Source organism: Hemitrygon akajei, chromosome 3, assembly GCF_048418815.1.
Source record: "Hemitrygon akajei chromosome 3, sHemAka1.3, whole genome shotgun sequence".
In the NCBI taxonomy this organism is placed as follows: Eukaryota; Metazoa; Chordata; class Chondrichthyes; order Myliobatiformes; family Dasyatidae; genus Hemitrygon; species Hemitrygon akajei.
In genome coordinates this window covers 122,631,154-122,654,290 of record NC_133126.1, presented here as the reverse complement: position 1 = coordinate 122,654,290, position 23,137 = coordinate 122,631,154, and the positions used below count along the sequence as shown (strand labels likewise).

Sequence of the window (23,137 nt, the reverse complement as noted above, 5' to 3'; positions counted from 1 at the left end):
TGAAAATCTCCCTCCAATTTTCTACTACCCCAGTGGAGTTTGTTCTCTCCCATAAGTCAGTCGGCGGCATGCAAGGGGAAGTTGGGGGAGGTAATTTGGGAGGGAGAGGCTGATGTCACAGACCAAGTTGGGCGAGACTGTTCAATGCTCAGAAAATGCATTTGATGCTCCTCATCAGCCTACCATCCTCCCCTCCACGTAATACAGCCCTCACCATCAGCCTACCATCCTCCCCTCCATGTAATACAGCCCTCACCATCAGCCTACCGTCCTCCCCTCCACATAATACAGCCCTCACCATCAGCCTACCATCCTCCCCTCCACGTAATACAGCACTCACCATCAGCCTACCATCCTCCCCTCCACGTAATACAGCCCTCACCATCAGCCTACCATCCTCCCCTCCACGTAATACAGCCCTCACCATCAGCCTACCATCCTCCCCTCCACGTAATACAGCCCTCACCATCAGCCTACCGTCCTCCCCTCCACGTAATACAGCCCTCACCATCAGCCTACCGTCCTCCCCTCCACGTAATACAGCCCTCACCATCAGCCTACCATCCTCCCCACAACGTAATACAGCCCTCACCATCAGCCTACCATCCTCCCCTCCACGTAATACAGCCCTCACCATCAGCCTACTATCCTCCCCACAGTGTAATACAGCCCTCACCATCAGCCTACCGTCCTCCCCACAGTGTAATACAGCGCTCACCATCAGCCTACCATCCTCCCCACAATGTAATACAGCCCTCACCATCAGCCTACCATCCTCCCCTCCACGTAATACAGCCCTCACCATCAGCCTACCATCCTCCCCACAGTGTAATACAGCCCTCATCATCAGCCTACCATCCTCCCCACAGTGTAATACAGCCCTCACCATCAGCCTACCATCCTCCCCTCCACGTAATACAGCCCTCACCATCAGCCTACCATCCTCCCCACAGTGTAATACAGCCCTCATCATCAGCCTACCATCCTCCCCACAGTGTAATACAGCCCTCACCATCAGCCTACCATCCTCCCCACAGTGTAATACAGCCCTCACCATCAGCCTACCATCCTCCCCTCCACATAATACAGCCCTCACCATCAGCCTACCATCCTCCCCTCCACGTAATACAGCCCTCACCATCAGCCTACCATCCTCCCCTCCACGTAATACAGCCCTCACCATCAGCCTACCATCCTCCCCTCCATGTAATACAGCCCTCACCATCAGCATACCATCCTCCCCTCCACGTAATACAGCCCTCACCATCAGCCTACCATCCTCCCCACAGTGTAATACAGTGCTCACCATCAGCCTACCATCCTCCCCTCCACGTAATACAGCCCTCACCATCAGCCTACCATCCTCCCCACAGTGTAATACAGCCCTCACCATCAGCCTACCATCCTCCCCTCCACGTAATACAGCCCTCACCATCAGCCTACCATCCTCCCCACAGTGTAATACAGCCCTCACCATCAGCCTACCGTCCTCCCCACAACGTAATACAGCGCTCACCATCAGCCTACCATCCTCCCCTCCACGTAATACAGCCCTCACCATCAGCCTACCATCCTCCCCTCCACGTAATACAGCCCTCACCATCAGCCTACCGTCCTCCCCTCCACGTAATACAGCCCTCACCATCAGCCTACCGTCCTCCCCACAACGTAATACAGCGCTCACCATCAGCCTACCGTCCTCCCCTCCACGTAATACAGCCCTCACCATCAGCCTACCGTCCTCCCCACAACGTAATACAGCGCTCACCATCAGCCTACCATCCTCCCCACAGTGTAATACAGCGCTCACCATCAGCCTACCGTCCTCCCCTCCACGTAATACAGCGCTCACCATCAGCCTACCATCCTCCCCACAGTGTAATACAGCCCTCACCATCAGCCTACCGTCCTCCCCTCCACGTAATACAGCCCTCACCATCAGCCTACCGTCCTCCCCTCCACGTAATACAGCCCTCACCATCAGCCTACCGTCCTCCCCTCCACATAATACAGCCCTCACCATCAGCCTACCGTCCTCCCCTCCACGTAATACAGCCCTCACCATCAGCCTACCGTCCTCCCCACAACGTAATACAGCGCTCACCATCAGCCTACCATCCTCCCCTCCACGTAATACAGCCCTCACCATCAGCCTACCATCCTCCCCACAGTGTAATACAGCGCTCACCATCAGCCTACCATCCTCCCCTCCACGTAATACAGCCCTCACCATCAGCCTACCGTCCTCCCCTCCACATAATACAGCCCTCACCATCAGCCTACCGTCCTCCCCACAACGTAATACAGCGCTCACCATCAGCCTACCATCCTCCCCACAGTGTAATACAGCGCTCACCATCAGCCTACCATCCTCCCCTCCACGTAATACAGCCCTCACCATCAGCCTACCGTCCTCCCCACAGCGTAATACAGCCCTCACCATCAGCCTACCATCCTCCCCTCCACGTAATACAGCCCTCACCATCAGCTTACCGTCCTCCCCTCCACATAATACAGCCCTCACCATCAGCCTACCGTCCTCCCCACAACGTAATACAGCCCTCACCATCAGCCTACCATCCTCCCCTCCACGTAATACAGCCCTCACCATCAGCCTACCGTCCTCCCCACAACGTAATACAGCACTCACCATCAGCCGACCATCCTCCCCTCCACGTAATACAGCCCTCACCATCAGCCTACCATCCTCCCCACAACGTAATACAGCCCTCACCATCAGCCTACCATCCTCCCCTCCACGTAATACAGCCCTCACCATCAGCCTACCATCCTCCCCACAGTGTAATACAGCGCTCACCATCAGCCTACCGTCCTCCCCTCCACATAATACAGCCCTCACCATCAGCCTACCATCCTCCCCACAACGTAATACAGCCCTCACCATCAGCCTACCATCCTCCCCACAGCGTAATACAGCCCTCACCATCAGCCTACCATCCTCCCCACAGCGTAATACAGCCCTCACCATCAGCCTACCCTCCTCCCCACAGTGTAATACAGCCCTCACCATCAGCCTACCATCCTCCCCACAGCGTAATACAGCCCTCACCATCAGCCTACCCTCCTCCCCACAGTGTAATACAGCCCTCACCATCAGCCTACCATCCTCCCCACAGCGTAATACAGCCCTCACCATCAGCCTACCATCCTCCCCACAGCGTAATACAGCCCTCACCATCAGCCTACCATCCTCCCCTCCACGTAATACAGCCCTCACCATCAGCCTACCATCCTCCCCTCCACGTAATACAGCGCTCACCATCAGCCTACCATCCTCCCCACAGCGTAATACAGCGCTCACCATCAGCCTACCATCCTCCCCACAGCGTAATACAGCCCTCACCATCAGCCTACCATCCTCCCCTCCACGTAATACAGCCCTCACCATCAGCCTACCATCCTCCCCTCCACGTAATACAGCGCTCACCATCAGCCTACCATCCTCCCCTCCACGTAATACAGCGCTCACCATCAGCCTACCGTCCTCCCCACAGTGTAATACAGCGCTCACCATCAGCCTACCATCCTCCCCTCCACGTAATACAGCGCTCACCATCAGCCTACCATCCTCCCCTCCACGTAATACAGCCCTCACCATCAGCCTACCGTCCTCCCCACAGCGTAATACAGCGCTCACCATCAGCCTACCATCCTCCCCACAGTGTAATACAGCCCTCACCATCAGCCTACCATCCTCCCCACAGTGTAATACAGCCCTCACCATCAGCCTACCATCCTTCCCACAGCGTAATACAGCGCTCACCATCAGCCTACCATCCTCCCCTCCACGTAATACAGCGCTCACCATCAGCCTACCATCCTCCCCTCCACGTAATACAGCCCTCACCATCAGCCTACCCTCCTCCCCACAGCGTAATACAGCCCTCACCATCAGCCTACCGTCCTCCCCACAACGTAATACAGCGCTCACCATCAGCCTACCATCCTCCCCACAGTGTAATACAGCGCTCACCATCAGCCTACCATCCTCCCCTCCACGTAATACAGCCCTCACCATCAGCCTACCGTCCTCCCCACAACGTAATACAGCGCTCACCATCAGCCTACCATCCTCCCCACAGTGTAATACAGCGCTCACCATCAGCCTACCATCCTCCCCTCCACGTAATACAGCCCTCACCATCAGCCTACCGTCCTCCCCACAGCGTAATACAGCCCTCACCATCAGCCTACCATCCTCCCCTCCACGTAATACAGCCCTCACCATCAGCTTACCGTCCTCCCCTCCACATAATACAGCCCTCACCATCAGCCTACCGTCCTCCCCACAACGTAATACAGCCCTCACCATCAGCCTACCATCCTCCCCTCCACGTAATACAGCCCTCACCATCAGCCTACCGTCCTCCCCACAACGTAATACAGCACTCACCATCAGCCGACCATCCTCCCCTCCACGTAATACAGCCCTCACCATCAGCCTACCGTCCTCCCCACAACGTAATACAGCCCTCACCATCAGCCTACCCTCCTCCCCACAGCGTAATACAGCCCTCACCATCAGCCTACCGTCCTCCCCACAACGTAATACAGCGCTCACCATCAGCCTACCGTCCTCCCCACAACGTAATACAGCCCTCACCATCAGCCTACCGTCCTCCCCACAACGTAATACAGCCCTCACCATCAGCCTACCGTCCTCCCCACAACGTAATACAGCCCTCACCATCAGCCTACCGTCCTCCCCACAACGTAATACAGCCCTCACCATCAGCCTACCGTCCACCCCACAACGTAATACAGCCCTCACCATCAGCCTACCGTCCTCCCCACAACGTAATACAGCCCTCACCATCAGCCTACCGTCCTCCCCACAACGTAATACAGCCCTCACCATCAGCCTACCGTCCTCCCCACAACGTAATACAGCCCTCACCATCAGCCTACCCTCCTCCCCACAGCGTAATACAGCCCTCACCATCAGCCTACCGTCCTCCCCACAACGTAATACAGCCCTCACCATCAGCCTACCCTCCTCCCCACAGCGTAATACAGCCCTCACCATCAGCCTACCGTCCTCCCCACAACGTAATACAGCGCTCACCATCAGCCTACCATCCTCCCCACAGTGTAATACAGCGCTCACCATCAGCCTACCATCCTCCCCTCCACGTAATACAGCCCTCACCATCAGCCTACCGTCCTCCCCACAGCGTAATACAGCCCTCACCATCAGCCTACCATCCTCCCCTCCACGTAATACAGCCCTCACCATCAGCTTACCGTCCTCCCCTCCACATAATACAGCCCTCACCATCAGCCTACCGTCCTCCCCACAACGTAATACAGCCCTCACCATCAGCCTACCATCCTCCCCTCCACGTAATACAGCCCTCACCATCAGCCTACCATCCTCCCCACAGTGTAATACAGCGCTCACCATCAGCCTACCGTCCTCCCCACAGCGTAATACAGCCCTCACCATCAGCCTACCATCCTCCCCACAGTGTAATACAGCGCTCACCATCAGCCTACCATCCTCCCCTCCACGTAATACAGCGCTCACCATCAGCCTACCATCCTCCCCTCCACGTAATACAGCCCTCATCATCAGCCTACCATCCTCCCCACAGTGTAATACAGCGCTCACCATCAGCCTACCATCCTCCCCTCCACGTAATACAGCGCTCACCATCAGCCTACCATCCTCCCCTCCACGTAATACAGCCCTCATCATCAGCCTACCATCCTCCCCTCCACGTAATACAGCCCTCATCATCAGCCTACCATCCTCCCCTCCACGTAATACAGCCCTCATCATCAGCCTACCATCCTCCCCACAGTGTAATACAGCGCTCACCATCAGCCTACCATCCTCCCCTCCACGTAATACAGCCCTCACCATCAGCCTACCATCCTCCCCTCCACGTAATACAGCCCTCACCATCAGCCTACCATCCTCCCCTCCACGTAATACAGCCCTCACCATCAGCCTACCATCCTCCCCTCCACGTAATACAGCCCTCATCATCAGCCTACCATCCTCCCCACAGTGTAATACAGCCCTCACCATCAGCCTACCATCCTCCCCTCCACATAATACAGCCCTCACCATCAGCCTACCATCCTCCCCTCCACGTAATACAGCGCTCACCATCAGCCTACCATCCTCCCCTCCACGTAATACAGCGCTCACCATCAGCCTACCATCCTCCCCTCCACGTAATACAGCGCTCACCATCAGCCTACCATCCTCCCCTCCACGTAATACAGCCCTCATCATCAGCCTACCATCCTCCCCACAGCGTAATACAGCGCTCACCATCAGCCTACCATCCTCCCCTCCACGTAATACAGCCCTCACCATCAGCCTACCATCCTCCCCACAGTGTAATACAGCCCTCACCATCAGCCTACCATCCTCCCCACAACGTAATACAGCGCTCACCATCAGCCTACCATCCTCCCCTCCACGTAATACAGCCCTCACCATCAGCCTACCATCCTCCCCTCCACGTAATACAGCCCTCACCATCAGCCTACCGTCCTCCCCTCCATGTAATACAGCCCTCACCATCAGCCTACCGTCCTCCCCTCCACATAATACAGCCCTCACCATCAGCCTACCGTCCTCCCCTCCATGTAATACAGCCCTCACCATCAGCCTACCATCCTCCCCTCCACGTAATACAGCCCTCACCATCAGCCTACCATCCTCCCCACAACGTAATACAGCCCTCACCATCAGCCTACCGTCCTCCCCTCCATGTAATACAGCCCTCACCATCAGCCTACCATCCTCCCCACAACATAATACAGCCCTCACCATCAGCCTACCGTCCTCCCCTCCATGTAATACAGCCCTCACCATCAGCCTACCATCCTTCCCACAGCGTAATACAGCCCTCACCATCAGCCTGCCATCTTCCCCTCCGTGCAATACACCACTGACCAATTATCAGCCTACCATCCTTCCCACAGCGTAATACAGCGCTCACCATCAGCCTACCATCTTTCCATTCATGCCATACAACGCTCATCAATTATCAGCCTTCCAACCTCCCCTCCATACAATACAGCACTCTCCAATTGTCAACAGCCTCCCTTATCTCTCGTTAATAACTGAGAACAAATATGGTCCTACTGTGCACTGCCATACTGGGCTGCGGGACCTCGAACGTGTTTTCCAATGGCACAGCATGGTCACTAACCAGCACAGCGAGCGCTAGCATTACACATTGCGTGAAGTTCAAAAAATGATGCTTATTTTTTAAAATTCTGGCAACAACAGTTACTGTTGTGATCTGCAAATGTATGGACGGTGGTTTGAGCTGTGCCTTGCCACACAGACATGGCTTTAGAGAAAGTAGACCAGTGGGCTAAGCGCGGATATTTGAGGTGCATCGGTGGTGACTGACAGTGAGGAGAAGATGTTACTTCCAACCTGCACTGACTGGTCTCCTGGTGAGGCAGTCAAAGATCCAGTTGTGGAGGGAGATGAGGAGGCTCAGGTTCTGGAGTTTATTGATTTGTACTGAAGGTATGATGGTGTTGGATGCTGAGTTATAATCAATAAACTGCAGCCTGACGTAGATATTGCTATTGTCCAGATGGTCCAAGCCTGAGTGGAGAACCAGTGAGACTGCATTCACTGTAGACTTATGGAGGAGATGGTCAAATTGCAGCAGGTCCAGGTCCTTGCTCAGGTAGGAGTCGATTCTGGCCATGACCAACCTCTCAAAGCACTTCAGCACAGTAAACGTGAGCGCGACTAGGCACTAGTCAATGAGACAGATCTCCCTGCTCTTCTCAGGAAATGGGATGATTGTTGCCCATTTGAAGCAGGTGGGAACCTCTCACTGCAGCAATGAGCAATTGACTCTCGCCAGCTGGTTGGTGCAGGTTTTCAGTGCCCTACCAGGTACACCATTGGGACCTGATGTTCACCCTTTTGAAAGATGTTCTGACATCAGCCTCTGAGCCAGAGATCACAGGGTCACCGGAAACTGCAGGTGTCCTCATTGCTGTGATTTTATTCTCCCTTTGAAAGCATGATCATCTGGAAGTGAAGCATTGCAGTCATTCACGATGTTAGGTTGTGTCTTGTAGGAAGCAATACCTGTCAACCCTGCCAGAGCTGACCTGTATCTGATTTCATTTCTAACTTCAATTGGAATTGTTTATTCACTCTTAACATAGGCTCCCATTGGTTGTATCTGGAATTTCTGTATCGTTCTGGATCACCGGTCTTGAATGTCACAGATCTAGCCCTCAGCAGACTGCAAATCTCCTGCTTCACCCAGAACATTTGGTTTGGCTATGTCCCCTATGTTCTCGAAGGTACATGCTCATCCACGAAGAAGTTGGTGACGACCATGGCATATTCAATCTAATTCGAAGATGAACCCCTGAATATTGTCCAGCCCCCCCAATTCAAAGCTGTCCTGTAGACGCTTCTCCACCTCCCTTGACAATACCTTCATGGTCCTCACCACTGGTGCTGTGGTATGTAGTCTCTGCCTGTACGCTGGGAGTAGAAGTACAGACAAGTGATCGGACTTGCCGAAGTGCGGGTGTGGGATAGCATGATAAGCGTTTTTGAAGTGGTCTAACACTGGTCAAGTACGTTGGCTGCCTAGGTGAATATTGGTGATAGTTTGTCAGAGACATCAGCTGCATCTTCTCCTGAAGGGAGGTAATCAAACCTGGATAGCAAGAAGGCCGATTGTTTTAGTGTTTTTTAGAACGTGTACCCCTTCTTTGTATATTGTAATGAATCTATGTTTTCCTTTCAAGGCAATTTGCAGGAGGATTGGGCAAAAGGTCTCAAGCCCAGGGATTACAGGCTTCTGTGCCTAAATGGCTCCCAGGCTGCTGTGACAGATTACAAGACATGTCACTTGGCTCAAGTACCTGCTCAAACTGTTGTATCCCGAAGAGATATGAAGGATCAAGTCTTGAGTTTTTTAAAAGAGGAGCAAGTGAGTACTTTTATTTCAGCTGCGCTCAACATGAGCTTCTCAAGCCTGTCTTTGCCCATTGCAAGAGTTTAGAACACAATTTGGGGTCCAATCATCTGTATTTCAGGACTTTGGGCTTGACCCATGCCCAGTGGAAGTCATAGTAATACAGCCCGTTGGGTTTGCACCAACCATCATGTATGCAATTACAATAATCGTACAGTAACCACACTTTTTCTTTATGGGCCACACTCCCAAGGAACACCCAAAGGGAAGCCACACAGACACAGGGGAAATGTGCAAATTGTATGCAGATCAGTGTTCGGTATCAAAGATGGGTCACCAGAGCTTTGAGGATTCAGCTCAACCAGCTGCACCATTGTGTCACAAGCCTCTGCAGTGTTTGATTTAACAGTGCAAAGGAAAATCTGTCTCTATCTAACTGTGCCACGGCTAACCTTTAACAACCCTCAACAAGTGGAGCTTATTTTGGCTAAACATCGTTCAGATAAATGTCCCATCTGCCAGGCACAAATAATCTTCAGGAAAGGGACACATCAGCAAGCAGAAAGTTATAGAGGGAAGATCAGATCATTGCAAAGAATCTGAGAATAGTGAATGACGTGGACTCTCATGGTTAGTTCAGTGTTGAAACCACCTTGGTTTTCTTCAGCTGCGTAAGTCTAGGGAAGACAACCTTTGGCCCCACCCAACTCTAGAGATTGAAGCGCACTTGATCCCACCCCAAAGCTCGGTTTGTGTGAATGCTGTGTCATTTCCTATCCTGTTACAAATTAGTACCACAAAATAACAGTCAGTGCTCTGCATACGATTAAAGGAATTATATTTATGAATCTTAACTAAAGGGTTAGTAAAGAACAGCAAAAATAAAAGGGCCCATCCTAATTAAACGGTCAAATATGCACAAGTTGGAGCTCATCTTGAACTTCTCTGTCACTCACGCGTTGGGCCCTCGGTCAGCATGAACGTCCACACCACCTTCCAACGTCACTCGTAATCTATCTCGAACAAATGGGTCTCCCACTGGATCATAGGCTACAACCGATTCTCCCCAGTGTCTTCTCTCTTCACCTCCTCTTAAACAAAAGCCTCAAGCCCAACCTTATTGTCTCTCATTAAGAAAACCTCCCGCTAACTGAATGGCACACATTCCACATCATCCCTTATCTTCAACAATAACCCAAACAGGCTGTTAACAGAACAAACAGCTCTTACAGAGCTGTTAACTGAAATGCCTACAGCATAACCGTAAAGATGTGAACCAGGGCATTACAGTGTCAATGCCTCCACGCATTCCGGTGACTAATTTGTATAAGCCAGCTTATCTTCTGCAGGTATTAACCAAGTTACCACTCGTTACAGAGGAAATACGGCCGCAATGGGACAGAGAAAGAGAGGTTCTCAATGTTCAGTACAAACAAGTTAAATCCTTGGGGTATTCTGTTTGCATCCAGCACCCAGTGTCTGGTTGAAGTGATGGCCACAAGTTGCAGAGAACTCTTGGGTGAAGGATATGTCACAGCAATGGAAGGCCTCCACAGATGCGCCCCTGCAGGTAACTTTACCGCTTCGCTTCATTGCAAGAGGTTGCACAAAGTAATACTCATGTCTTGAAAGTGTTAAATACCCAAGTCCTGGGAAAGAGACAAGTTATTCTCTCTGCTCTGCTCATTGGAGTAGTATCATCATGAACAAAACGTGAATGGGAGGGACATCATAGAAATGAACAAATCGAGTTTGTAGTTAAATCACAACAGTCATGTCGGAACATACACGTCAAAGATGCTGATGATGAAAGTGGTTGCTAAGCCAGAGAAAGCAGTGGATAAAAAATGATTAGATGGAAGATTTTAATTTAGACAAGGGGGACAGAATGGTTGAAGGTACAGGAAGAGATGGCCAGAACAAGAATCTTGGCCGCTGAGCTTTCCACAGGGTGAATGCAGACATTATCGACAATCTAAAGATCTTTTAATCAAATGTATAGGGGCAGAAAATAATCATAAAAGATTTGCAGAATTCTGAAATTTATACTGGAGGATCAGAATAGAAGAAGTAAAACCACATTATGTACTGAGCAGGGTGGAGTCTAACTAGAGTTGTGTTAATGCTTCTAGGCTCCACACATTGAGAAGGATAAATGGGCAGTTCAGTGTAGAATTACTAGAGAGCAATAAGGACCTCAGAGTTTAAATGTTAAAATGAGATTACATAACCTATGTTTTATTACTTGGAACTTATAAACTTAAGGATGACTTAATTGGAGTTTTGAGGAAATAAAGGGCATTGAATGAGTAGGGAAAAAGTATCGATTTTCACAGCTCGGTGAGGCTATGACCCAGGGAAGGTTGGTTGCTGATGGTGGGAAGGATTAGTAGCTGGAGGAGATGGTGTTGGTGGGACATAAACAAACCATGACCATCTTTCAGAAGGTTAGGAAATGTTCCCACATATAATGAACTATAGAAGTTTTGGGCCTTATCCTCAGTATGGTTTGATGCAAGGACGATGAGACTTCTGATTTTTTAAGACAAGATTTGAAGGCATATGGGGCACAGTATGACAAGTGAAGTTGGGTTAGGGAACATCCCAGACCGCAAAGTCTGGTGGAACTAGCACATGGGCTGAATTATATCCACTCCTCCTACATTACTGTAAGTGAACGGTTGGAAGTGCAACACACCAGTAGTTGATGACTCTTTGTAATCTCTGTCTTTGCAGATGGTCCTGCAGCTCCTTGTTTTCACCTGTAACTAGGCCATGGTCAAACCTCATTTGGTTCCCTGTTTGAGACCTACTGGCTTCTGGAAGATGGGCTAATGTTCTCCATTTGCAGTACACCAATGACCAAACAGTTTCCAGCTGAATTGTTTTAAAGTCCATTAGCACAATGTAGCATGATCTCATTCTGTCTCTGTAACAATAAATAAACTCCATTAGTAATATCATTCTTTTAACTGTGTGGCTGTGGTGTTCAACAATTGTAGGAGCATACAGGCCATCTTCAGGTAACAAACAGGTTCCACTTCCACAGATGTCCATACGTCAGGAAATTCATGAACACTCAATGTTGTGACCATAGCTCCACAGCATATTAACAAATAACATCAAAAGCACATAACACTTACAAGAATAATTATAAGAATATGAGGAAGAGAAAGGAAACTAGTTCTGGTGTTCAGAGTAATGAATGTACGTATGTACATTGAACTTATGAATTTAATAATATTATATGAACTTACTCATCTTAACAGATGTCCATAAGTTGTGTGTTTGTAACCTGGGCATGGTCTATATACAACAAATAGCCTGAGGTGGAAGGAGAATGTTGATACATTCTAGTGCTGGATGAATACAATGGATTCTCCTTTTATCTGTTCTGATAAAGTCCACTCCTGAAGTGCTCTCTGCTCCAGTACAGACCCAGCAAAGCCCACTTGGAGAGATGATTCCATAAGAACAAAAGCATAGGAGCAGAATGAGGCCATTTGGCCCATCAAGCCTGCTCTACCATTCAATCCTGACTGATCTTTTTTTCCTCTCCTCAGCCCCACTCCCCGGCCTTCTCCATGTAACCTCTGATGCCATGTCCATTCGAGAACCTATCAAGCTCTGCCTTAAATACACTTAATGTCCTGGCCTCCGCAGCTACCTGGGGTAACAAATTCCACAAATTCACCACCCTTTTGGCTAAAGAAAATTCTCCACATCTCTGTTTTAAATGGAAACCCCTATCCTGAGGCTGTGCCCTCTTGTTCTAGACTCCCCCTTCATGGGAAACATCCTTTCCACATCTACTCTGTCTAGGCCTTTCAACATTCAAAATGTTTCAATGAGATCCCCCTTCATCCTTTTAAATTCCAGCGAGTACAGACCCAGAGCCATCAAACACTCCTCGTATGATAACTCTTTCATTCCAGGAATCATCATTGTGAACCTCCTCTGGACCCTCTCCAATGCCAGCATATCTTTTCTAAGTTGAGGAGCCCAAAACTGTTCACAATACTCAAGTTGAGGCCTCACCAGTGCCTTATAAAGCCTCAGCATCACTTCCATGCTCTTGTATTCTAGACCTCTTGAAATGAATGCTAACATGGCATTTGCCTTCCTCACTACCAAGTCAACCTGCAAGTTAACCTTTAGGGTGTTCTGCACAAGGACTCCCAAGTCAAAGTTTCAAAGGTACATTTAATGTCAGAGAAATATATACAATATACATCCTGAAACTCTTTTCCTTCGCAAACATCCACGAAACAGAGGAGTGCCCTCAAAGAATGAACAACAGTTTAATGATAGAACCTCAAAGTCCCCTCCCTGCACCCCTCCCTCCCGTGCATTAAGCGGTAGCAAACAACAAACCTCCCTCCCCTCACTGGCAAAAAAATGCATTGGCACCCTCCACTGAGCACGCAAGCATGAGCAAAGCAACAGCAAAGACACAGACTTGCAATACTCCATAGTCTATATTGTTCAACCGGTATTCGACATACCACAGGCAGTCCCTCCCCCTCCCCCTCTCCCCCCCTCCCCCTCTCCCCCTCTCCCCCTCTCCCCCTCTCCCTCTCTCCCTCTCTCCCTCTCTCCCTCTCTCCCTCTCTCCCTCTCTCCCTCTCTCCCTCTCTCCCTCTCTCCCTCTCTCCCTCTCTCCCTCTCTCCCCCTCTCCCTCTCCCTAAAAAGTGAGAAAGAGATGTCTCTGTTTTACAGCGAGAGGGGAGATATAACAAACAACTCGCTGGTTTACGATGTTAATAGTCCATTGCGTCACTTTTTCCGAGCTCTGTGCCCAAAGGTCTCGGGTCCCTGGGCACACAGCCTTAGATCTTCCACAACACACCAGTCTTCTGCTCGGACACCGACCTCTGATCCCCTCTCGTCTTCAGAGCCACGAAAACTCAGTCCTCCAAAGGTGAGCGGAGATCTTAGGCCGAGCCCTTGGCGTGCCAAACAATGGCCAGTTGTGAATCCCTGAGAGCAGGTCCCATTCCCGCAAAGAACCGTAGTCAGCATCTAACTCTGGGTCAGGGTCTTCAAAGGAACCCTGAAAGGTAAAAATAGAGATATCAAAGATAGAAATAGAGCTGTTTGTGAAGATGCAAGCAAAGGAGTTGCCGTTAGGTGCCATTAACCCTCCTAAGCTCTACTTTCCCTTCGCATCTCAGATTTTTGGATTTTCTCCCATTTACAAAATAGTCTGCACAATTACTTCTTCTACTAAAGTATATGACCATGGATTTTCCAACATTGTATTTCATTTGCCACCTTCTTGCTCATTCTCCTAATCTAAGTTCTTCTGCAGCCTTCCTGTTTCCTCAACTTTACTTGCCCCCCCACTAAATCTTCATATCATCTGCAAACTTGGCAACAAAGCTATATATTCCATCATCTAAACCATTGAAATACAGCATTAAAAGGAGCGGTTTCATCACTGACCCCAGCAGAAAACCACCTAGTCACACCCAGCCAACCAGCAAAGTATCCTTTTATTCCCACTCATTGCCTCCTTCCAATCAGCCAATGCTCTAAGCATGCCAGTAAGTTTCCTGTAATACCCTGGGTCTCAACTTGGTTTGCAGTCTCACGTGTGGCACCTTGTCAAAGGCCTTTTGAAAGACCAAATAGACAACATCCACTACATCCCCTTTATCTACCCTACTTGTCATCTCCTCAAAGAATTCCAACAGGTTCATCAGGCTAGATTTTCCCTTAAGGAAACCATGCTGATCTTGTCCTATCTAGTCCTGTGCCACCAAGTACTCCATAACCTCATCCTTAACGGTTGTCTCCAACAATTAATTATTTTTATTGCTTTCTGTAGGTTCTTAAAAGCTTCCCAATCCTCTATCTTCTTCCAAATTTTTGCTTAGTTGTATGCCCTCTTTTTTGCTTTTATTTCAGTTTTGGCTTCCCTTGTCACCCAAGGTTGTGCTATTTTACCATTGAGTATTTCTTTGTTTTTGGAACACATCTATCTTGCACTTTCCTCATTTTTCCCAGAAACTCAAGCGAGTGATGTTCTGCTGTCATCCTTGCCAACTTCTCCTTCCAATTTACTTTGGTCAATTCCTCTCTCCTGCCACTGTAATTCCCTTTACTCCACTGAAATACTGCTAACTCAGACTTTACTTTCTCTCTATCAAATTTCAAGTTGAACTCAATTGTATTCTGATCACTGTCGCTTAAGGTTTCCTTTACCTTAAGCTCCCTAATCACCCCCGGTTCATTACATAACACCCAATCCCCTCGTAGGCTCAATGACAAACTGCTCTAAAATGCTATCTCTTTTTAAAAAAATGTTTTAATAAGTTTCTACACTACAACAGAATAAAAACTCGCCAACAATAAATGGAGGTTTATACAGTGCTAAACAAACGTGTCTAATACACATTTGATAACAATACAGAAAAAGCACCCAAAATGAAATCATATAAAGTTAATATCCTCCCCACCCTCCCACTACAAAACTCCAAGCCAACCTTTACAATGTAAAGAAAAGTTAATCAGAGCTTTTGTCACCACAGAGCTATAAATATAAAAAAGTATAATGCCTATTACCTAAATTATACAGTAATGTATTTCACAACAAAAAAACTGTAAAACTTAACCAGAGAAAAAAAAAGCTGAAAGTAAGGGATTGTAGTACAAAAGAAGGATAAACCTTTAATCTAAAGAGGAATTGTGAAAATATTCAAGAAAAGGTCCCCACACTTTATGAATCTTTATGTCCAAATTAAGAAGTGAATAATGAATCTTTTCAAGGTCTAAACAGGACGTAACGTCTCTAAGCCATTGAGCATGAGTGGGTAGGGCAACATCGCTCCACCTGAGAAGAACTAACCATCTAGCCAAAAGAGATGCAAAAGATAGTGTTCAACGTTTAGTCGGACTCAAATGCACGTCAACTTCATCCAAGGTGCCAAGAAGAGCAATCAGAGGGTTAAGTTCTAAATGGAAATTAAGAATATGGGATAAAGTTAAAAAAAAAGTTCTCTCCAAAATTTCTCCAAACTAGGACAGGCCCAATACATATGAATAAGAGAAGCTTCGCTCACTTTCCACTTATCACAAAAGGGACTAATATCAGGATAGAACTGCGATAATTTACTTTTAGACATATGAGCCCTATGTACAACATTGAACTGCAAAAGATAGTGGTGAGCACATAAAGAGGTTAAGTTAACTGACTAAGAATTGAATCCCAAACCTCATCGGACAGAGAAATATTTAAATCTTGCTTCCAGGCAGTTCTGATTTTATCAAAGGGGGCACACCTCAAGGTTGCTAGCTTATCACGAATAGTAGATATTAAACTTCTGCTCAATGGGTTTATACAAGGAAACAAGTCCACAACGTTTTACTTGGGCATCTCTGGAAAGGTTGATATTAAAGGGTTAATAAAATGTCTAATTTGAAGATATCTAAATAAATATCAGGTAGGTTAAACTTTGCAGAGAGTTGTTCAAAAGTTGTAAAACGATTATCAATGAAAAGATCTTCAAAGTGCCTAATACCCTTTCTGCACCAGTCATGAAATGTTCAGTTTTGCATAGAAGGTTGAAAAAGATGGTTATGTAAAATAGGACTAGAAAGAGAAAAACCGTGAAGGTCATTATATCTTCTGAACTGAGCCCATATTCTCAGAGTATGTCTAATAAAAGGATTAACAATTAGTCTAGGCAAATGACAAGGAAGTGCGGATCCAAGAAGTGCAGAAGTGGAGAAATTCTTACTAGAGTTCAACTCCATTACCACCTATTTTGGGCAGTCAGAATGATTATGAAAGAAGGACCAAAAAGTAAGGCAGTGTATATTGGCTGCCCAGTAATATAAATGGAAATTGGGCAAGGTCATACCACCTTCCCTTTTAAGTTTTTGAAAGTGAACTTTATTAAGTCTGGAACATTTGCCCTTCCGTAGATCGGATGAAATAATAGAATCTATGGAATCAAAAAAAGCTTTAGGAAATGCTATCTCATAGGCATTCAACAAACTCACTCTCTTGAGATCCTTTACCAACCTGATTTTCCCAATCGACCTGTATGTTAAAATCTCCCACGACTATCATAAAATTGCCCTTTTGACATGCCTTTTCTATTTCCGGTTGTAATCTGTAGTACACATTCCAGCTACTGTTTGGAGGCTTGTGTATAACTGCCATCAATGTCAATTGACCCTTGCAGTTTCTTAACTCAACCCACAAGGATTCATCTTCTGATCTTAGGTCACATCCTTCTACTGATTTGATGCCATTCTTTACAAGCAGAGCCATGCCAACCCCTCTGCCTACCTTCCTATCCCTCTGATACAACGTGTAGCCTTGGACATTCAGCTCCCAACTACAAGCATCCTTCAGCATGGTTATCTACCACACATCAGCCCATGCCTGAATGCTGTTTAGGACTTCCTGTGTGAAAGCATAGGCTGCTTCATTTTCTGAAGAGTTGCAAACAGGACGGAACACTGTGCCAGCTTCAGTGAATGTCTCCTCCACCCCTTCCTGATCTTCTGATAGAAGGAAGGTCATCAATGAAACAGATGAAGGATTCCGCCTGAGGAACATCTGAAGTGATATCCTGGGCTAAGGTGATCAACCTGTGACAATCACCAACGTTATTCATTGAGGGAGGTAGATGCCAGTGTTGTAACTGTACTAGCATCAGGATCTTTATAAAGTTATTGGTAAGTTTAATTTGATGGAAGTAACGATGGCAGCAGCTTCCATACTTTGAAGTTGATTGAGAGTAACAAAAGGGTATTTAATCAGGTTGGATTTGTTATACTTTTTATGAATGGGACCTGCCTGGGCAATTTTCAATACTGATAGATGCCAATGTTGTAACCGTACTGACCTCTCTACCAGGAGCATCCTGAAACATAGTGCTTCTACTTGAAAATCTCCTCAGAAACCTCCCAGTGATAGAGAAATTGTTGATGGTGAGGACCAGTTCTGCCAGACAGAGGAGTATGGTGGTGGAGAGGAACTGGTCGGGTCTTTTTTTTTTAGCAAAAAGAAGAGAGCTTTAAGGCCTTCTTCATGGGGGATAGAAGTGTATAGTGACATCTATGGTGAAAATAAGATGATCAGGGTCAGGGCATTGAAAGTTGTTGAGGAGATCGAGAGCACGTGAAGTGTCACAGATGTAGGAGGGAAGGGACTGAGCCAAGGGGGAAAGAATAGAGGTGAGGTATGAGGACACGAGTTCATTGGGCCAGGAGCAGGCAGAGACAATGGGCTGAACCAGACAGTCAGGTTTGTGAAACAAGCGTACAGGGTAAGGGAACTATGAGGTTGGTGGCATTGGCTGGGGGATCTCCAGTACTGATGAGGTTGGTGATGGCTGATGATCCTGAGTGGGGTCCATTTCAAGGAGTAAGTAAGAGGATGTGCCTGAAAGTTGCTGCCTGGTATTCAGTAAGGTAGAGGTCAGTCTGCCACACTACTCCCTTTTCCTGCAGGTTTGATAGTGGGTTTGGGATTGCTGCAAAAAATATAGAGGGCAGTGTTTTCAAAAGGGTTTAAGGTTCGAAGAGGAGAGAGGAGTGCTGAAGTCAAGGCAGTTGATGTCTCATTGCCAATTAGGAATGAAAAGATCCAGAGCAAGCAGAGATCCAGAAAGAGGAGGAAGGTTGGAGAAGGGAGGAGGGGTCATCCATGCCAAGAAAATGGACTTGGAGACAAGAGGAGACAGAAGAGGATTAGCATCATGGCGGGCGTGGAGCTCACTGAGGTGTGGGCGAAGGGGGGACAAAGATATGGCCCTTACTGAGAACAGAGCACTCTGCCTCAGAGAGGGGAAAGTCAGAGGGAATGGTGAGAGCAGTAGGGAATAGAACGGGAATCAGAGGGGGAAGGAGAATTGGTGGTGTCAGGGGAGAGGGGACGATTGGGTGGTCAGGGAAGATAGGGTAGGAGGAAGATAGAGGCTCCAAGGACCCAAGAGGTGATGAAGGAACCTGCGAGACCCGAGGTTGGGGAGTAGTGGGAGAAGGGGAAAACAAGACCCAGTGGCAGGATGATAGGTCTCAAACTGCAGATGGAGGGAGTTGATTTCAGGGCTGGAGCTGGAGCTAGAGGCCGGGTAATACATGGTCTGAAGGTGCCCACATTTATTGGAACCGCAGTTGGTGATGTTGGATCTACAGTCTGGGCTGGAGTTGGAGACTGTAGGATGCACTGTCAGGAGTTGACTGATCGAATTGAGGTCCAGGCAGGAGGTAGCAGAGACCACAGCCTGGAGAAAGGCAATCTTCTGATCCTTCCTAGACATGAGGAAGAAGAACTGGTGATTGAAGGTATGGATCTGGTAGAGGATGAAATGCTAGAGAGGTCCATGACAGGCAGTGGAAAATGAGGCCCGGACCTGTGCAAGAGACCAAGACAGGGCCTGCAGGTATCTTCACAAGGTGCAGAGTGAGGCTTGCAGAATTCAGAGGAAGAAGCAGTCAATCGAATGCAGGTACCTGGGATCCTCAATGGGTTCACCTGAATACAGAGCTCAAAGCCACGTGGAACAATATAGATGCGAGGCCAGGTTCCCAAGAAGGATATGTGGTTGTGGTAGCGAGTTTGAGTGAGCACATGGTCAAAGAATCAGAGGGCACCAGAGATCACAGAGGGGGAGCAGTGAGAGAAGGTATCACCGAATTTCTGTCAAAGAGAAGATTTAAACTTCTTCAGGGTAGACATCCTTCAGAGAGACTTCGCAGTGGAGCAGCAAATCATAAATATAAGAGATTTTGCAGATGCTGGAAATCCAGAGCAACACACACAAAATGCTGGAGGAACTCAGCATGTCAGGCAGCATCTATGGAAAAGAATAAACCATCGATGTTTCAGGCCAAGACCCTTCTTCAGGACTGGAAAGGGGGAAAACGACAGAATAAGGAAAGGACAAGTTAAAATGTGATAAATGAAGCCAGGTGTGTGGAGGATGGAGGGATGGATAAAAAGCTGGGAGGTGAGAGGTAGAAAAGGTAAATCTCTTTTATTACCATGTTATCTAACTGAGAAAAGCCAATTAAAGGACACAGCTTGCTCTCTGCTTCATCTTAGGCAATTAGCACCAGCACTTTGCTTTGACACCTTTGTGGTACAAAGGTTATTCTTCGCTAGATTGCAAGAGAAATGATAAGGAAGTCACACACCCTCGAGAGATTGAATTAGTTTATGTATGGTGGCTGGTGCACTTTGTTTGTCAGCAAGCACTCTGCAAGTACAGTGGACCTCTTGCCTTTCTCTGAGATCCTCTTTAATATCCTCCTGTCCCTAGATATGATTGGTAAGATTTTGATTTGTAACAGAAGGTCTTTACCACATATTTATAGAATTTCTGTGAAGGTGTCCTCTGATCCTGAGGCTTTGTTGTTTTAGAAGTTGGGATATTGTCTTTATGATTTCTCATTGACAAGAATGATTACAAGTACGGACAAATGGGCCACCACGGGGCACAGTCAAGTGAACTCACATCAACAGAAAAGTCTTAGTAGAAGAGATCTCCAAGCTGATCTTTCCAGCTTGCACCAACAGCCTCTAGTTCACCCCCTTTTTGGCTCTCATTGAGGTGGGGCCTTATACATTTGGACCATTGGTGACATTGACAGTGCTGAAGATCCCACACATTTCATGGTTGGTACTGAGTTGCAGAGCTTCCTGTGTCTTCATACCCACCATCAGGTCACAAGTTTCTACTAGTTACCGCAAAGCTACTTTTTCCGCATGAGGAATAGTGGCATTTCCAATCCAACAATGGCTTCTCTTTACAGTTAACTAGCCCTTGTTAATGTTATTAACCATGTTTCACAGTGGGGCCCTGGGAAATGTGGACCATTTCTCGTACCTCAGGAGCCAGCTGACAGTTAAGCTTAGTGTGAGATCCATCCTTGTATTAGATGCACAGCTGAACCTTTGGGCAAAAGATAAAGACCTCATGGCTGACCAGGCAGCCATGTTTCTGTGACAGGGACAACCTCTAACAGGCACCTCAACACACTGGGGACACTATTCTCAAATCTACTGGAATGATAAGTCCTCTCCTGGGCATTGGAGACCTAATTGCTTTCAGTGTGCATCATTTAGCAAGCTGCATTGTTCAGTAGGCTAGGCATAGTTCAAATACCATCTATAAATTTGCTGACAATGCCACTATTGTTGGTAGAATCTCAGGTGGTGATGAGAGGGTGTACAGGAGTGAGATATGCCAACAAGTGGAGTGGTGCTGCAGCAACAACCTGGCACTCAACGTCAGTAAGATGAAAGAGCTGATTGTGCACTTCAGGAAGGGTGAGATGAAGGAGCACATACCAATCCTCATAGTGGGATCAGGAGTGGAGAGAGTGAGCAGCTTCAAGTTCCTGGGTGTCAAGATCTCTGAGGATCTAACCTGGTCCCAACATATCAATGTAGTTATAAAGAAGGCAAGACAGTGACTATACTTCATTAGGAGTTTGAAGAGATTTGGCATGTCAACAAATACACTCAAAAGCTTCTATAGATGTACCTTGGAGAGCATTTTGACAGGCTGCATCACTGTCTGGTATGGGGGGGGTGGGGGGTGGCTTCCGCACAGGACAGAAAGAAGCTGCAGAGGGTTGTATATTTAGTCATCTCCATCTTGAGTACTAGCCTACAAAATACCCAGGACACTTTTAAGGAGTGGTGTCTCAGAAAGGCAGCATCCATTATTAAGGACCTCCAGCATCCAGGGCATGCCCTCTTCTCACTATTACCATCAGGTAGGAGGTACAGAAGCCTGAAGGTGATTCAGAAACAGCTTCTTCCCTTCTGCCATCCAATTCCCAAAAGGACTTTGAACCCTTGGTCACCACCTCACTAATAATATATATTATTTCTGTTTTTCGCACGATTTTTAATCTATTCAATATACGTATACTGTAATTGATTGATTAATTTATTTATTTATTATTTTTACATTTTGTTTCTTCTATATTATCATGTATTGCATTGAACTGCTGCTGCTCAGTTAACAAATTTCATGTCACATGTCGGTGATAATAAACCTGATTCTGATCACTTGCATGCTTAATGTCGGTCTACTCTGAACTCTGCCATAGGAAGAGATTACAGGTGAGCTAAGGAAAAGATTCATTGAGGTTCTCAGAGCCTCTTGACAAAACGTAACATCCTCACTGATCCCTGGAAATTCATGGCGAATTGGGTACAGAAGGAAACTGAATATTTCTTTTATGACTAAAGCTGAGTACAGTTTGTGTACCTTTGCACTCCAGTATAGAATTATCTGAATTATTGTCTATCCCAAAGACACTTCATGTATCTTTCTACCAGAATTTCAGCATGTATGTGTACATATTTTGTGTCTGTAGCCCATTACAGCTGTATCCAGTGTATGTCTATCACTCACAGTACGTTATTCATTACCCAATCGTTCAGATTCTTGACCTCTTTCCCAAAGATAATTATAATTTAGTTTATCTAATGTATATAATCAAAGTAATTGCATTTAATTATTTTTGAATTGGGTATTGATAGCTTTAATATCTCGATGGCTATTCTGTGTCTCTCCCTTATCTGCATATAGATGTGATGTAAAACCAGACTTGATGTCACTAGAGATCCCATTCCAAAGTGAAGAACCCAGTGTCTAGCCTTCTGGCCCACATTTGATCCTGAGCTAAAGCTAGCACACAGACTTGTCTTTCATTTCATTATTCCTTACACCCCTTCTTGCCAAGAGCAAAATGAGCGTAATTCAATAATCACCTGAGCAGAAGTGGGTTAACAAGCAATATGAAAGGAGTATTTAACATATGACAGCCTTTGAAATGTATTCATTAATGTTTATGCTGGGGGGGGTGGGGTAGGTCTCATTTATGAAGGACCAAAGCAAGTCTACATAGGAAAACAAAAAGGAGCTGAGTTAATTTTCATTGGCTACTGTACGTGGAACAGTCCACGTTCCAAGCCTTCCCTGGTAACGCTCCCCATCTCTGCATTGATGACTGCATTGATGCTGTTTCATGCACCCATGCCGAACTGGTCAATTTCAGCAACTTTGCCTTCAAGTTCCACCCTGCCCTTAATTTCACTTGGTGGATTTCTGACTCCTCTCCCCCCATTCTCGATTTTTCTATCTCCATCTCTGGAGACAAACTTCTACCAACCTTTTCTAAACCTTCTGATTTCTATGGCTATCTTGAC

At 47.1% G+C, this 23,137-nt stretch overlaps 1 protein-coding gene across 1 annotated transcript in view; it reads left to right on the top strand.

Moving 5' to 3' along the window:
* The window catches only part of LOC140724574 (serotransferrin-like), a 126,847-nt gene extending 114,936 nt beyond the window's left edge, over positions 1-11,911 (top strand). The window contains exons 23-25 of the mRNA XM_073039004.1: positions 8,779-8,963; positions 10,326-10,518; positions 11,685-11,911. Coding sequence (XP_072895105.1) covers positions 8,779-8,963; positions 10,326-10,518; positions 11,685-11,716 — 410 coding nt within the window. The 3' untranslated portion in view covers positions 11,717-11,911. The remainder of the gene's footprint in view (positions 1-8,778; positions 8,964-10,325; positions 10,519-11,684) is intronic.
* Positions 11,912-23,137: the final 11,226 nt, after the last annotated feature.